This window comes from Dermacentor silvarum, chromosome 3 (assembly GCF_013339745.2).
Source record: "Dermacentor silvarum isolate Dsil-2018 chromosome 3, BIME_Dsil_1.4, whole genome shotgun sequence".
NCBI lineage: Eukaryota > Metazoa > Arthropoda > Arachnida > Ixodida > Ixodidae > Dermacentor > Dermacentor silvarum.
The window spans coordinates 224,500,254-224,517,582 of record NC_051156.1 but is presented as its reverse complement, the minus strand read 5'-3'; the positions used below and the strand labels follow the sequence as shown (position 1 = coordinate 224,517,582).

At 43.8% G+C, this 17,329-nt stretch overlaps 1 protein-coding gene across 4 annotated transcripts in view; it reads left to right on the top strand.

Annotated features, from left to right (window-relative positions):
• Positions 1 to 5,050: 5,050 nt before the first annotated feature.
• The window catches only part of LOC119446784 (ventricular zone-expressed PH domain-containing protein homolog 1), a 70,029-nt gene continuing 57,750 nt past the window's right edge, over positions 5,051 to 17,329 (top strand). For 2 of the 4 annotated variants that reach the window (XR_007466169.1, XM_037711332.2), the window contains exons 1-5: positions 5,052 to 5,265; positions 10,252 to 10,510; positions 12,362 to 12,506; positions 12,956 to 13,130; positions 14,945 to 15,108. Coding sequence is in view for 1 of the 4 variants with exons in the window: in XM_037711332.2 (XP_037567260.1) it covers positions 10,302 to 10,510; positions 12,362 to 12,506; positions 12,956 to 13,130; positions 14,945 to 15,108 (693 nt within the window). In the remaining 3 variants the exon portion in view is untranslated. Of the gene's footprint in view, positions 5,266 to 6,019; positions 6,109 to 10,251; positions 10,511 to 12,361; positions 12,507 to 12,955; positions 13,131 to 14,944; positions 15,109 to 17,329 lie in introns of those variants that run through there. The other 2 variants (XR_007466171.1, XR_007466170.1) reach the window with 2 other exon arrangements.

Genomic DNA, 17,329 nt, shown 5'->3' with positions numbered 1-17,329 from the left:
TCGCGTCTCTTGGTTGAGCCATGCGACAAGCTGATCCAGTTATAGGGAGATACATGTGTTTTGTGCGTATTAAGTAGCACAAGTATACATCTATAAAAAAGCAATGTAACGCCTTGTAAAAGATTTAATACAAAAGATACAATCAAGAAATATTTTCCTGATGAAAGGTCAGTTATTGAGAAGGTAAGACATAACATATATAAACATTAAATGATATATAACAATTTCTGAACACAACTTATGACTAGAATTATTAGCATAAGCATAGTGTGATTCCATAACGCCATAGTTTCATATGTCAAAGCATGCCTTATGCCACTGGTTTTGTTTATTTTCCGCAGGCAGAACAAAGAATTATAGAGTAAAACTTATCAGGTGCCCAAATAAATAATAAGACAGCGATATATCAAAAGCACAAAAGGACTCGATAGCCAATATAGGAACAACGTGGATTGTGTACGTTATTGAAAGGCAAATACAGCTTACGACGAATAAAAATTAAGGAAAATGCACAGATAGACTATGGAGTTTTACAAATAGCGCAACCACGCGTCTTTTCTTACCCAAATGCCCTCACTCTGCTTGCGCTGTTATGGACCCCATTTTCGTTCCATTGTATAACTTTTTACGTTGTTTTCTAAACAAGGTGGTTTGCTTTGACTTGTAAATTGGTGCCTTTCTCTCCCCTATTAAAGATATCAGTTCGTTGTCTGATACGATGATTTCACCATCATTTAAAACGTGTTCGTTCGGGCACTTCATCTGGGAATGAAGTCGTCGGCAATATTAATTAAATTGATTTTGCGGGAGAGTTCTTTGTGGGAGTGAAAAAATTGCCAGATGGTTCAAACGGGCTTGTCCAGTCGTCGACCGCAAGTACATTTTCAGTCGCCGAGGCAATTGGAAAAGGACCTCTCGGATGTGGTAAAAAAAAATTAAGGGATTTTATACGTGCCAAACCACGATCTGATTATGAGGCACGCCGTAGTGGGGGACTCCAGAAATTTGGACCACCTGGGGTTTAACGTGCACCTAAATCTAAGTACACGGGTGTTTTCGCATTTCGCTCCGACAAGACCGGTATGGCCAATGCAATTTTTTTAGCTTGGCCATTTCCGGCAAAAGGTTTTGCCCCCCCCCCCCCCCCCCCCCCGTAAACATGTGCACGACGTCCCCAAATGTGTGCAATGATTCCGACCTTTGCTGGCTTAAAATGTCAATCAGCATATCTCTGCAAAATCAGGCGTCCTGGTTCAAGGTTGTCACCGTAGAACTATGTTATATATGCTTCGTCTTCCTTCTCTATGACAAGCTGCTCAATGTGGGACTTATGCTGCCACATATTGGGTGGATACCTGTTGTTTAGCAAAGACAGCACTGTGTCAAGTACTTCATAGAACCTCCGGCGGTACATGTCACTCGCTGATGAAAACATGTGAGCTGAGGAACCTTCTTGATAGTGGCGTGGAGTCTTCTTTCGCCTATATATAGCGACTAGAACACACGGGTCAACTTCTACTTTTCCTGCCTCTGCCATACATATGTGGGTCAAGCGCTTCATTTTGGAGTTAATCTTCGCCGAGTTCAAGCTTGGGCCATCCCAGATGGCTGGTCCCTTCGCGTGCGCTGTCTCCCAGCGCGCCTAGTGTTATGTTTCCGCTGGTGCTTATATACGGTGGAAAATACGCTTCCTTTTCAGCGTCAGACGGGTTCTGGCGAAGTACCGATAAGCGAGGTGCCCACTATTGGTTTTGTCGTTGGTGCTCATGCTGTGTGCACATTGTAGCCGGTGCACATTGCAACGTCCGCAGCCGCGGTAGAAGCGAGCTCGACGCCTGTTTTCTATTTCTCCTTTTATTGCGACGGCAATTGTATCGGCACACCAGCCAAATTTTTGCTGTAGTCGTCGCCATGATATTCCGTGTAAAGTCCAAAAGTCATATGAGTGAGCGACCCATACACTACGGATGCGAGAAAAAGCCCGTAACGCTGAGCCGTAACACTCGATGGACATTATCTTCCCACGAGCTCAATATTCGGGTTAGTTGGAGGTCACGTGATCAAATGCACGCATGGGGAGGAGAGCACGCGTCTTCTCATCGAGCCCTGCCGCAGCTGCAAATTACTGTGTGCGGTTGACGCTTACGCGGCCCGCGTGCCGTATCCGATTGTTGGTAATCATAGGGGGGTGCAATGATCAAGGGCGAGCAGCTAGGGATGGCTGCTAACTTCATGCGCGCTGTCTTCCTCCTTAGGCTGTTTTTCCGCGCACCAAGTGTGCAGATCGCATAGCCTAAGTTAAGAGACAGGAGTAATTGGAGATCGCTGACAGAAGCTGTCCTGTAGTGGACATAAAAATATGCAGATGATGATTAATCTAATTTTCGGAGTCTCGGTGAATCGCCGTTCGCCCCTGCTGCCGGCGTTCATCATAATGCCAGCGTTGTGATAGCGACTGCTCGTGGTTATCCAGTCCCTATTTACAAGTTTACATGGTCCGTGCAGTGAGTAAATGTTACTACAATTCATATAGATAGCTTGCACATACGTCATCGCGGACGCCATCTTTAGGTACCAGCAGGTCGAGAAGCGGCGTAATCAAGAAACATGACAGCATTACAACACGACAGGCGCGTCTTGCGTCGAACTTCAAAGCGATAACAGCGATAAACCTGTGAAAAACAGTCACCGTCAAAAAGTAAAACAGAGTGCGCGTGATAAGATGGTGCAATGACGTCATCGTAGCCGCCATCTTTAGGTACTAGAACGGTGGGAGCTGCTTCCGTGACGTCACATGAAAACTATCTATAGGTGATATAACCAACGTACAGACTCGTGTGAGGGCCGCACTTTTTTACCGCAATTTTGACGAGCCTTACAATTAGGGACCGAGCCATTTTATCTAATTTTTCCAACTACGGGTATGAAATCCACCGTAAACCTCCGTGATCGCCTCCTCTCCGCATCTATAGTCGTGTACAACTTTAGAAGGTAGCGGTATTTGCCCCCCAAAGGTGGATGCACACGAGCATCCACCAATGGGCGTGTACTCTAGACTGACGTCATGAGCCAGGCGGCCGGTGACCCCGCCGACAGAGGACCTGGCAGCCCGCGCTTCGAGCTGAGCCGAGTCGCGTCAGCGGGACTATTTCCTTAGTCGCGGTGGAAATCGGCTGCTGCGCTTCAGTGGTCAAGGCGGGGTGCCTCTCTTGTCTTCTTAAGTTATAACGAACTTTTTTTTTATAGTTCCCACGCGCGAAAGTACGCTGCGCGGGAAAATTCGCAGTGGAGCGCGATCGAAATCGCGCTGAACGCGATTGCTTCTCGGTTGGATTCTTAAAAAAATATTTGCTTTCAAGTTGTGGGTGCGGCTCTTACACTGATTTATACGGGAAGAATTTTTCGTGTAATTGTCGTATGCTTCGCTATCATTAGTACTGCTTCGCCTTTCCGGCAAAATTGCAGCCTCTCTTTTTTTCTGAGTCCTAGTAGAAGCTCTGCTGTGTATGACTGCTATTGATTCTGATTTCGAGTGAATCTGGCTTGGCCTCACTTCGGTTACTAAGTTAATTATATATATTTATGGCCTCTGCGTGCACGTAGCGATGTTTCCATCCTCAATATATGTTGTAAATTATTATAAGTTTTTAGTTTTTTTCATGAGTCGCTAGCATTACCTACTGGAAAGAGAAGCAATGCTGAGACACCTATCATTCAGGTGTATTTCACACACTCTACTCTATTTCACACACAAATACTCTGCCGAAGGGGTCACTGAAGTCTGCAGGTATTTTTCAGCGTCAAAAAAGTGCAAAGCAATCTGTAGCGAGTTGAACATACAGCAACATACTGATTCTCTAGACATAGGCTATCAGTGTCATTAGAAATAATTGTTAGTTGGCTACCTCTTTCTCTTTCAAAATATAAATTTTGTCCTGTGTACACATTGAAATATAATGTGTCTGTGCATGATGTTCACACTGGAAATTAAAATAACATGTTGAAGTGAAAAAATACGGATGAGGGAGCCGCCGTTGGTACAATTCTAATGCGCTTGTTTTCCTATTGCCAGGACTTTCAGAAATAAAGCGAAAGTATGAATAAAAGCCGTGCACGTCCGCGTCAACAATGATGCAGGCAGCTTTTAGCCACAATAACATTACAAGGGAAAATGTAGAGGCAACTCAACAGGAACCATAAACGGTTTGGGTACAGGACTCTGGCACTGACATTTTAGGAGCGGGGGGCGGGGGGGGGGGGGGGGGAGGAGGAGTCAGGAGGGGCTTCTGCATCGCCGGGCCCGGAAATCTCCGGAAGGCGCTCGAGCCCCGGAGCGCCCCCCCCCCCCCCCCCCCCCCCCCCCCTTCCCCGTAGTCGGCGGCTATGTGCACAGACGTTCTGCGGAAAAAACTGAGCGTCCGCCAGCGTCCGCGCAACTACCGCGCGCTCGCTAGCAGACGACGCGCTTGACGACAGCAAAACTGAAGACGTCGTGTCGTATAATCCATGCCTCAGATATATATGTTCGGCAAAATGGTGTCAACATAAATTTGTTGCTGAAATAAAGCACTATTTTAAGACCGCATTATGCGCAATCGGCCTCGGCGCCCACAGAAAGCCACTCTACCCGCAGAGAAAGTACGTTGAATATGCGGGGCTTTAAATGCAGTTCGCTCGCAGCGCCCTCGCACAATTTTTCGACACGTGACGCCTCAGCTACTGCTTTCGCCAAGTTTTTTCTCTAGAGTTAGAAACTCTATGTTTGTTTGATTTTAAAACGCAAATCTCTACTACTATAGTGCCTAGAATTCTAGGCACCACTAGGCACTATATAACTCTACGTTGCATGGCACAACCAATGACACGACCATAAGGGTTTCAATGCAAAACGTTAATATACCAATTTCGGTTAGTTTATGAATGCATCTTTAGGGCGAGATATTTTGATTTAACTTTTCGTCGATGAAAAAAGCCATAGAGTTTCACTGAGAAACTCTATGGAGAAGCGGTTGAAATCTTATGTGCGAAACTGCGGTTTAGTAGACACAACGGAGACTCTTATTTTGAGCTAAAACAAAATGAAAACAAACGTGCCACAAGTGCCTTTCGGTGGTTTTAAAATCTTCCCAATTGAAATGTGCGAATTCGCTTGGCTATTGTCGAGCGTTTGAGTGTACGGCTCTCAACGCCTGGTACTTGTCTCGACGTTCCGCGCCTGTATCCGCGACCGCTTGAGATTGTGAGACGCTGTCGCCGACGTTCTCCGTAAGTCATTGACGTCTGCACACGCAGGTTCTCGTGCACCTGAAAGAAGGCGTCTCTCTCAAAGGGCTGCCGCGTGCTTTCACGCTCCCTTGATTTGATGCGACAACACCGCTGATCATTACTTTCCGCGGCTGTGATAACAAGAGTCGCGCCGACTCGGTTACCTGTTGCGCTATGCTGCCATCGCCTAGTAAATCCGTAACGGTGACCTCAGGGCACCCGCTTCGCATACAACGAGCGTAGCGTACCGATGAAATCGCCTCACCTGTTGATATATCCGCACCGAGATTATCTTTACGCTCGCTCTGTGATACGAATTTCACTCCACTTCACGGCCGAACCAAGCACATGTAGATCCTCGCTCATTGCGACACGTCGTGATGCGGTCGTTTGTGAACCTTTGAAACTGCCTGCGCAGCTAGGGACGCTAGTCGATCGTGATCCATTCGTTACTGACAGCTTTGACCTTATGCACTGGCGCCTCTGGAAGGCTTGTCACCGAATAGAAGTCATGCTAGCACGCCCGCTATCATGTTCATGACAGCGCAAAAAAAAAAAAAAAAAAAAAAAAAGCGTTGCGAGGTGACGTCGAGAATAGCATCTGTCACATGAGTCATGAACCACGGGCCCTTCAAATTTCTGTTCGCACGCCTCTTGTGAAAAAATTCTGTGCGCCAAGGTGTAGCGGACGTGACGGCACTGCTGGTATTATTTAGTTGCTGTCTATTATTCTACTAATTAAAAAGCAGCAGTTGGACTTTTAAGAACTGGCGTGGTAGATGACAGTGTTGTGTTGGCGGTCACAACAGTGCTGCATGCTTTCGTGGAGCTTGAATTTAACGCGTGAGTATAAAGTAACGTCAATAAATGTAAAGCCTTGTTTCTTTCATCAAAAGGATGCAATGCACTGAGACGTGATAAAACGCGTAAAAATGGATAGTTGACGTTCATTTGACATTTTGTTGCATTTCACTATGTTGTCATTGGGAGCCTTGCACTTCTTTCATACCATATATATAGTTAGCTAGCTCAACAACAAGCTCTCTTGAAATCCAGAACGATGCCACTCATTTGTACAAACATCACTAAGCCAGTGTACAGCAGCTCAGTTTTTGCAGTACACAGGCAACGAAAAAACTGAATCTGTTTGTAATTCAGTGTTGCGCTCATGATCATCATCACTGCATGGTATATTCTCGAGGATGTGAGCAAATTTGGTTTTACCGCAGATCGTGTGTTCCAAAACACTCTAGACTGGAATTTAGTAAACTGTGTTGCCTTGGTATGCATTCTGACATCTAATTGGTTTACTACTTGCAAAGATGGTATTCACATACATATAGAGGATTATGATTATAACTGCCTAGAAAGGGCTTACAAGCCTTGTGTTAATTTGGCTAGAATAATATGAAATAGATAGTTTATAATAATTTATTTGCAAAGTATTTCAGTGACAGTATCAGCACATACTTTTTGTAAGCTGTCACTCTTCTAGCTTGATCTTTTGCAATTCTGATTTCTCTTTAGTAGCTTCTACACTGTTTGCATGTTTTATGTGGCTAACACACAGCGATAAAATTCTGGTTGTTCAAGCACATTGCTCATATTTTTTTCTTTTGCAGTGATTATCAGTGTAGCGTATATTTTGCTCCTTAATCAGCCTTTTTGACCGCCGCTAATGTCATGTGCATGACCATGTCATGTGAGGTGCATGATGGTCTCATGTTTAGAGCTTACCTACCAGAAGGTGACGTGCACACTTGGTCCAGTGGAAAAACAAATGCTTCCAGTTGATTCAGGGGAAAAAATGTGCTGCCATAGGAGCCTTTCTTTTTTTTTGGTATGAGGGACGTTCCGAAAGTAAGTTTTGTCATTTATTTTCACATGGAAACTTTATTGCCAAAAAAAGGTACACCATGGCATCATGAACTATAATACACCTTGCACTATTTTTCCACATAGTAGCCACTGACATTCATACATTTGTTGTAGCGTGCAATCAGTTTGAAGAAACCACTCTGGTAAAACTTGGTGGCCCTGCGATGCGAGGAATTGTCGTACAGCCTGCTCCACCTCAGTATTGTTTTGGAAGGGACCCCCCGATAGTGTGGCTTGTCCTGTACTCTGGTAATGTTGTTTTCATTCGTGGTGTGGAGGGACGCTCACTTCGACCTCCATCCTCCACACTCTGCCTTCCTTCACTGACCATGCAACACGAGCGACCAACCATTTGACGAGACATGACCTCTTCACTATACACGATCTGTAGCTGTTCATAGGTAACGGACACACTAGTACCACGTACTCATTCATACTGGAAACACTTCATACACTTCCATCGGCGACCATGTTGTCAGCACATGTCTGTCTGCCATCGTGATTTGTACTCGAATAACCTCGGGCATGCCAGTCTGCTGCTACTCTCTCTTCTTCGGTGCTCTGCGCATGCGTCATTCCTCCTCCGCTGACATTCCTTCCGTCATCGAACCAGCAACGGCTGTGAATTCTTATGACGATTGTTTGTTTCACCTGATGTACCATGTTCTCTTTAAAAAAAAAATGACGAAACTTACTTTCGGATTGTCCCTCGTATTTGCATGTATAGACAGTTGGAATCATTGGTTATTTGAGATGGTCATGTTTTCCTGGTGCAGTATTGCTGAGGTGTTAATAACATTGCTGATGCCTGACTGCCTGAGCGTGGCATGTCGCTGGCATCATGCCTCGCTCGGCAACACCACTCCTGGGTGCATTCAGAATGAAAAAGAGGCGTGCCTTTCATTTGAAAGCACCGCATGTCCTATGAGAAAGGGTGAAAAAAACAAAAAAACTGGAGGTTAGTAAGCACAAAAGCAACTTAATCCAGAAGTTGGCTGGCCACTCTCATCGTTTCCAGTTCGATCTAAGCTGCCAGACCAGGCCCGTAGCAAGATGGGGGGGGGCTAGAGGCTGCCCCCCCCCCCCCGGTATTTTGATCTTTACCGAAAATAATTACTGAAAAATAGGTGCTTTCCTCAAATAGTCATGGCCTTCAGCAAAACCCCCCCCCCCCAAAAAAAAAAAAAAAATATAGAATAAAATAAAAAAATTCCTGGCTACGGGCCTGGGCCAGACACTGCTGATCCTCAGTGGATGTAGCCTGAGTCCGTGGTTGGCAGATTGTGGTAGGCTGAACATTCTTCCTATTCAAAGGGAAGTCATTGCAGTCATTCTGTCACTGAGATCTTCATGTGCCCATATTAAATGCTTTCCAACTGATAATAATGAACTAGTATTCATTTGCAGAAAGTGCTTGGTTTTGGCTATAAAAAAGGCTGCTAGTAACTTTAGATGTCAGTGAAGCAGTTATTCTTTGTCTACAGATGCTGAAGCATCTAAGAACCTGATAATTCTTATCGCTTTTATTTCAGACCTTTCATGATAAATTCTTTTATAAATATATAATTGAGGTATTGCGAACTCCAATGGGATATTTGCATTAGAGTTGCATTCTACACAAGTTGAAGAGCATGATTGCAAACTGTCATCATGGTGCAGCTATTTTAAGTATAGGAAAGACTGCAGGAAATGTGAAAACCAAGGCCGTAATATTGTAGCGATGCCTTCCACTCAATTCTATGCCACCGTCCACTGCCGGCTGACCCCACTGATAACATGGGCAGAGTGGTGCTCAACCACTCACGAAGAGTGAAAAGGAATAGCATTGGAAAAGGCATCGCTACAAAATCGTGGCCCAGCTTGTGTTGCAATACAGGAAGGAGCAATTGAAGGTTCTGCCAATACACCAGCATTGGCATTTGAAGATACATTTATGACTGGCTGCATTGAAGCACCTTTGCAAGACCTTTGATGCACCTTTGCAGGACTCAAATTACCCAGATTGTTAAGAAAATAATAAAGGTGTTGTGCTTAGTACTGCGTAATGTTGTGCTGTCATCACAGACCAAATGCTTTAAGTGAGATATCAGGGCTGTATCAATTAATAGCAAAGCTGTTGTGCAACTTTCTTCTAGATTTTTTTATTTTTTAAATCGATATACATGTCATACATTCTACAAAAAGTACGCAAATGCTGTAGGAGGTCTCAAATTTACAAGACTGGGAGTGAGACCTCCTATTGGACTACACATTGCAGGATACCATTGTGGTGAACATGGTTAAACGTAGGAAAATTATTTATACAATATGTTGATGTAAATTGGAAATAAACATACATGGCAATGTTAAACATGGAAAAGCAGTTAGCATGAACGATATGAAATAGTCATGAGTTTAACAAATATGAATGCAAGGTGTTAAAACAATTTTTTCTCATTTATATATATATATATATATATATATATATATATATATATATACCTGCAAGTGAAGAATTCCAAAATGATACGGATAAAAATTTGCAGTAGACATGCTGCAATTGGCCCTGTGTGTTGCTTTTAAAGTTACATTTCACACTTGTGAACTACCTGGCACAGAAGACAGACAAGGTGGATGCCTCACTGTTCTCCCGCAGGCTCGCTAATGAAGAAGACCAAGCTCACATGCATTTTGCATACTTCTTGGAGAATAGTGAACTCCATTGTATAATGGGCAGGGCCCGAGCTATTTTGACCTGTCAGAGGGCTAACTGTAGTGGATTTTGAGCAAAAGCAGAGTGGAATAGTTTTACGTTATCCCATTTGAGCTCTCCCTTCAATTTTCTATTTTTAAAGCTGAGCGGCACAGCTACTGCTGGACTTTGTCACTTGACAACTGCCTCACTTCCACTTCTTTCATTCTTAAGTTTGCACTGTTTCACACCTTTCGTTTTCCCTTCCCCTTGCAGTGGAATTGCACAGGTGTCCACCTTGAGCCAGATAATATCCGCGGCTGGGGAATCTCTCAGCAAGCAATCCCTCATTATCCCTTTATGTGGGTGCTAGTTTGTTTATTCAGTGTTGGCATTTGCTTGCAATGATTGCCTGCGGTATCCATCTTGACTTGCAGCATCCCAGGGTGGATAACAAGTGGAATACACTTCCAAGCAATGTGCCAGGATGCACGAGCTGCTGGCACAAGTTTTGGAGAACCGAGACCTGTCACGGGCAGGTGACCTGTTCTCGGTGGAGGACCAAAAGATTGTGGGCGACCTGTCGGAGGTGCTGACCAAAATCCGTGACATTGCCAGCGGCTCGGACTTCCTTCACAGTGACAATATCCAAAGTGTGGTTGAGATCTGCATCACCAGGGTCACATCTGCCATCCGGTGAGATGGACTTGCATCTTGCCAGCACTAAGGGCGGGGCTAATTTGTGGCTGGGCTATTTGGTGGCTTCAGAGGATGGGCATGGCTCGAGCTCAAAGATGAACGCAAACATCAAAAGCAGTAAGGATATGCGAATTTTAAATTTGGTTATGAATTGAATATATTTGATATGAGAATTCACAATTCAATGTTGTCAAATATTTGTTCGAATTTAAGGGATAACAACACTTTATTGGAGGCTCGAAGGAAAAGCACTGATGCAAGTGAGAACTGCTCCAAACGATTCTGCTGCAGGAGAGCCTCAATTGTCGCCCATAAGCACCAGTCCCTGAGTATAAATGCACAGGGCAGATAGGTGATTTTTGCTAAATGATTTCCAGTCATTCAATAAGAATATCTTGCATATAGCCTATTACATGAATTTTCTGATTCTATTTAGGCAACACAATTTACATATTAATTCTTTGGCCAGTGTCGCCTAGCTTGGAACTTTTTAAAAGAATGTGCAGTGTATCGCTCTGCTTTCCAATGAGTACAACACTTTTTTAGTGCATCTCATGGAGATCTGCATCACCAGGGTGATGGTTGATTTTCAGGGTGATTTTCAGGGTGATTTTCCCAACCAGACAGGTAATTCTGTCAAAATGTTTAGCTTCAAATCTCATGGAGCGCAGTTTCCTTGCTTTTGCTGTAAATGTCTGGGTTTACAAGAAACTAAAAGCAGCTATTCCTGATTTACAAGCTCTTCAGTGAACCGGATGTCTTGTTGTGAACTGTATTACATGCATGTATCAAATAATGTAATGAAATGTAAAAAATTTTTTTTTTCGAGTGGACTCTACTAAAAGTTTATATTTCACTATTTGTAGGAATGACAAAGTATTCTATATTCAGGTCTTTTTTCTTGAATAGTATTCATATTCGATTCAATTAAGAAATTTCACTATTGGAACACCCCTACAGAGTAGTGTGTTTTGCCATCAGGTGGAATGGGAGACTGGGTTGTTTTGCTTAATTCTTCAAGATAAGAGCCATTAGTGCAGCGTCTGTCATCACTTTTACATCGCTGTCACCAGCATCACTTTTTGACCTCGCTAACCACCTTATTCTGGTACGCTCAAAACATTAGTGCAATGCACACGGATATAACTAATCGGCTATAAAAACTAAATATTTAATATTTGTGACTAGTTTCGGAGGGTAATGAATATAAGTTTACCATATAAACTCACGTAAGGGCCGCGCCTTTTTTTCACAACTTTGACGAGGTGCTGCCCTTGCACGGGACCGAACTATTTGGTCAAAATGGCACTGGCTCAGCCGGCGACTTGTTCACACCCCAAATCCCTGGATGTACCATTGCAGCAGAGGTCACTGCGCAGCTCTCACCATCGAGTAGCGGCACAGGGAAATATGCTGCGCACTAAAATTCGCGAAACGCGATTGCACCAAACACAGTTGCACCAAACGCGATGCACCCTGCGCAATTGCACCAAACGCGATTGTTTCTCCGTTGGAATTCTTTTTCCCTAGTTTCAGGATGCCAAGTTGGGGGTGCAGCCCTGACACGGCGCTTATCAGTATAAAGTAAGGGTGCGGCCTTTACCAGTATAATGAAGGTAGTATTTTTATGTCGGATGCAACTTCATTATCATGAAGTGCGGCTGTACTATTTTCTTGAGAATGCAAAAGCCTTAAATAATTAAAGCTGTGGTTTAGATTGTTTAAAAAGGCTGACCAAATTTATTGATTTGTTCAAATTCACAAGAAATTTGAGTTACCGAAGTATCAGTTGTGGTAGTTTGACCAATCTTCAGCACTCTAGCATGGCTCATTACTTCCTGTGTGCAGGGACACTGGGACCATAGAGCAACATGCACATGCTCTGGTGGCTTTGTTGGAGTCCTGCCTAAACCATGATCTGCGTCCCTCATCAAAAGATGAGGATCCACCACACGCTAAGATTGCTTCCGACATTGTCAGCTGCATTTTTCTGGTACGTACACGTAGGTAGCTGTTGGCTAACAAATGGCAGGTGCAAACTCAAACAACTTATTTTGTTGTCAGATTTTCAGGGAAGGGGCTCATAGCTAGCAGATTCTGTTACATGTACTGTTTTACTGCTCTATTTCTTTTTCTTGTTTTATAGGTTTTTGCACTTGCATTTATAATGATCACCAGTACACATGTTCACCTTCACGTGTTTAATTTGGCAAAAGCTTTAAGGCCTACTCTACTATTCCTTGTTTTGCATGTGTACAGGGCAGAGTATCAGTTGTGTAGCTGATAGATGTTCTTGTCCTTCAGAAGAGTTGCGACTAACAATTCTTTATTTTAAGTAGGTGGGAAAAGTGGCTTTTGCATGTGTGACTGGTTCCTTTTTCATCTTTTAATAACTCGTTCTAAGCGGAGGAATGATTTGCTGTCTCTGTACTGATTGTGCAGAATCACAACAAGAAGTCAGTAATGAAGCTGGCACTCCCTGTTGCAATCAAGTTTCTGCACCGAGGCAACAAAGAACTGAGTCACAACCTTTCCCGCTATCTCTCACTTGCTGCTGTCAACAACGCTGAGCTGCTGTCCCCGCACGTGCAGCCCATTGTGGACAGCGTTATCAGTGGTACGTGCCCAGTGTTGTTTCCCGTGCAAGCAAATCTGTCACTGCCCCCCTTAGGCAAGTTCATCTTTTGCCAGTACAGTTGACTTCCTTTAATTGGACCCCAGTGGAGCATGCAGAACAGGTTCAGATACTGGGATTGAACTGCCAACATATATAAGGAGAGCAGCACCTGCTGTCGTTGCTTAGTGACTGTGGTGTTGGGCTGCAAAGCATGAGGTTACAGGATCAAATTCTGGCCATGGTAGCTGCATTTAGATGGGGGTGAAATGCGAAAACACCCGTGTACTTTGATTTAGGTGCATGTTAAAGAACCCCAGGTGGTCCAAATTACTCTGGCGTCCAACACTATGGTGTGCCTCATAATTATATTGTAGTTTTGGCACATAAAAGTACATAATTTAATTTTTAATTTAATTTTCAGCATTAGTTATGATGCCAATTCTGGTGTTGGTGTTGTGTGCATCACATTTCAGGTTGCGTATTTTTTTCTGCATAGCGAAACATTACTTAATTCGCAGTATTATCTTTAGTGTTATCAAGACTGACAACAGCGCTTGCTGAAAATGTACACCTTGCCTTTTAAGAGTCATGGTGAACTGCCAGAGTGGAAATGTGACAGCAGTGAATCAGTGAACCCTTTCCGGACGGAAGACAAGCTGAGTTTGTCATGCGTGCACTTGCAAAAAAGATGAATAAGCCCAACTCGTCCAGCGCTGTTTTACTTCTCATGCAGCCCTCAAGACTACTTGAACTCGTCCTCTGCTCTGTAGTTGTAATCCACACCAGTTGGAGTAAGGTGCCTGTTGAAAACTGAAGTTGTGAACAAAGACTTCTTTTTGTTTTGCTGCTGTGTTGCCAGCTGTCTATTTCAATTGGGCATCCTCCATGGGATGAGTGAATACTTCGACTAGTGTTTTTGAAAAGGAAGCGCTGGTGATTCAGGCTGTTGAGCTTCTATAAGTGTGAGCAATTTTGGGATACAGTGTGTTGTGTTGAAACATGTAAATAAGAAAAGCCAAAACGTACAATTAACTGAACCTGTGTGTAGTGAAGCCCACCTTCATTAGTTTAAAAAAAAATATGTGTCATGAACTTTGCCTTTCTGACTCAAGCCTTTACCTTGGTCTTGCTTTATGGTATCAACAGAATCGTTTGCATGAGAAAAGAACATTTCCGTCTATTTTGCAAGTTCTTTTTTCAATTTTTTACCGTCCTATTGGGTTATGTAAATAAGAATGAGATTTCAATTGACTCCAGTAATTCCAGACATGCCATTGTTTTGTACCTCTGTGAATGTTGTTTGCCAATGCGACAGGCTGCGGCATCAAATTCAAGCGTCACAAACTGGCGCAAGAGCTTAGATTGATTGTCGCTAGGCGGCAACTCTGATTTGGCTGACAGAGCATCTTGTCCATGTTTCTGGGCACAGTACCTACCCCTAATTCCTACAACAGTTCAACCTGTAGATGTACAGTCAGGAGCAAAACTCTAGAGACCACGGCATCAACAAAATTTTTTTTTTTTTTTCTGGTACAGCCGTGTAACATGTAATTGTCTCAATTTATTACATTGGTTAAGCAAGTTTGTGTAGGCTGTGCTTATGTGCATTGTACGATTTAAGCCTGCATGCTTAGACTGTGAAGAAAAAAAATTATTTTGCGGCATCTGTATTCATCAGACTTTTGCTCGTGACTGTATATACTTGAAGTGTGCACCTTGCAGACGAGTGCTGCAGCTCTTTTGTTGCACTAACTTATACTCATTGTTGTAGTGGGAAACGTCCATAATCTGAGTCATGCCAACCTGTGATGCAGGCAACTATGCCCTTGCCCGAGTGCTGCCCTCCATTTACGTTGTGAAGAAGGAGCCCATCCATGACCACCTGATGGCGCTCATTTCGCTGCTGCCCCTTTGCGAGAGCTCTGACAAGCTCAACTTGCTTGCCCTCTTTGAGCTGGTGGCCAAGCACAAGCCCTCTGTGAGTTTGTATGCTGCAGTGTACAACACAGCCACATTATGTTTACTTTTTCTAGGAGGAAGACACATCAGCTATGGGGCGTGAACTTACATAAACTTTTGGCATAGCAAAAGAATGTAAGGCATCTTTCAAATCATAAAGGTTGAACACTCTAGAGTGTCAAGGGCTTGTGTAACTAAAAAACGATACCAATCTAATGTGTTCCTTTGCTATGCATAGTGCCATAAATCAGATCATCTGCTTGTGAGAGCAGTGATAAGGCTGTGCTGTAAAATATGCATGATGTATTACTCTGCTTAGGGTTTACTCATTGAGTGATTTGAACAGCAGCGCAAGAAAATTACAGCAGAACTCGCCTCACAATGACTCTCAAAGATAATGCGAATAGCATTTGAGAAATGTAGTGACTGGCCATATTCCTGAGGTCACATTTATTTAACATGTAGTGGCAATTCTGAGACTTTCGTTGATTCGGCTATATGCCACATACTGCGATATCGTCCCACTTTGCTATGGCACTCACTTGCCAAGATCGCCCATGAGCATGGAGGCATGTTTGTGACTGCACGACGCCGACGCAGTGACAATGGAATGATGAAGAAGGGATGATATTGAGACAAAGGCGTATAACGATGACGGCATGACGACAGTGAGATGCTGATTCTTAACTCTTTCCCTGCCGTCGGGAAAATAGGCGCTTTTTTGTAAGGTATGCCATTTTTTTTTTCTGAAGGAGCTACTGCACTCAATATCTTATGTAATATACAAACAAAAAGCAAAATGAATGATTTTCATGCATAAATGTTTTATTAACGAGATGTATGTCGTAAAAAAGATATAAATTGCTAGATTCAAGGTTGTGGGATAAAATTGAACAGAGTTTGTAAACACACGCTTGTATCTACTAAGAAAAAAATGTAACGAAAATTATGAGATATAGAAAATGTATTGCCGTCTAATAGGCACTATCTCCGAAAAAATCTAAATTTTTCATAAAACGGGTCTTCCTCTACAAAAATTTAACTGCAAGCACTACAGTTAGGTGTGCCATGCGGCGAAGCAGTTCCTCGAAGTAAAACATACCGGAATGTTGCATGTCTTGCATTAAACTCTTGTTTTCTGCTCGGTTTTCCTGTCATTGTATCATTTCTTGCAGTTTCTTTAAGTTCTATCAAGCACTCCAAACGACCACAAAGACGGGCCGAAGCAAAAAGTGAAACCTAACTGGGCTGCGGCCGCTGATGTTTGGTGCTGGTTTCTTCTGCTTTCTACTTCCTGCTCTGCAGTAATGACAGCTGAAGCATGTCTCTCAACTTTCAGTGCTGTACACTTTTAGTCATAGTTGGTGGATGTTCATTCTCCTCCTTCCTTTGGTCTGTGCCACTGAGTCTGTGTCACTTTGCACTGTGAAACACAATGTTCACAGGACAGGCAGTTCCTTTAGCATGTGAACTTATAGGTTAAGGCTGTCAGGAAAAGGGGGGGATGCCGACGGTGCTATGCCTCGGCACACTGAGCCCCACGGTTGACGCACGCCTGCCCATCAACCGCACCAGTGCAAGCTCGAGGAAACAAAAGATGAGAACCGCTTGCAACTAACACTTTGAGCAGGCCAGCTAGCTGTAGTTGACATCACTGAGGGTTCCCTTGGAAGAGAATACGCTTGGTAAAGAAGGGCTTCCGACTTACTAGCTGGGGATACGGGCGATGGCGGCGATTGCCACGGCAAAAAAATGCAGTTGACTAACCACGCACGGGAAAGTAGGAGTGGCTGTGGAGACTTCCACACTTGCCGCTTGCTGATCACCAAAGAGACTCGGACGTTGTCAGAGGGATCTCACGTGACATATCCGGTGGGGCTGATAGCGCTTGCGATTCCTGTGGACTGCCTGCGAAAGTAAAGCCAACCTGGTTGGCACGTGTGCTCCCAACGCGACGTTCGTCGTGCATGCGATGGTTATGGGACCCGAGGATTCCCGCAAGTTGCATACTTTATTAAAGGGCCCCTCACCAGGCCCCATTTAAAATTTTCACTGATGTCCTTGATTCACTTATGTCTTTTATTCACTGATGTCTTTGCCACTTAATACTTGGGTTGGCAGGAAGACAGCAAGTCATCCTGTCTTGTTTATTCAATTACTCTGGTCATGCTTACCTGCAGGTTAATGCAACAGCAGCCATTTTTTCAGTGGTATTTCCTGCATTTGCACAGTTATAGCTA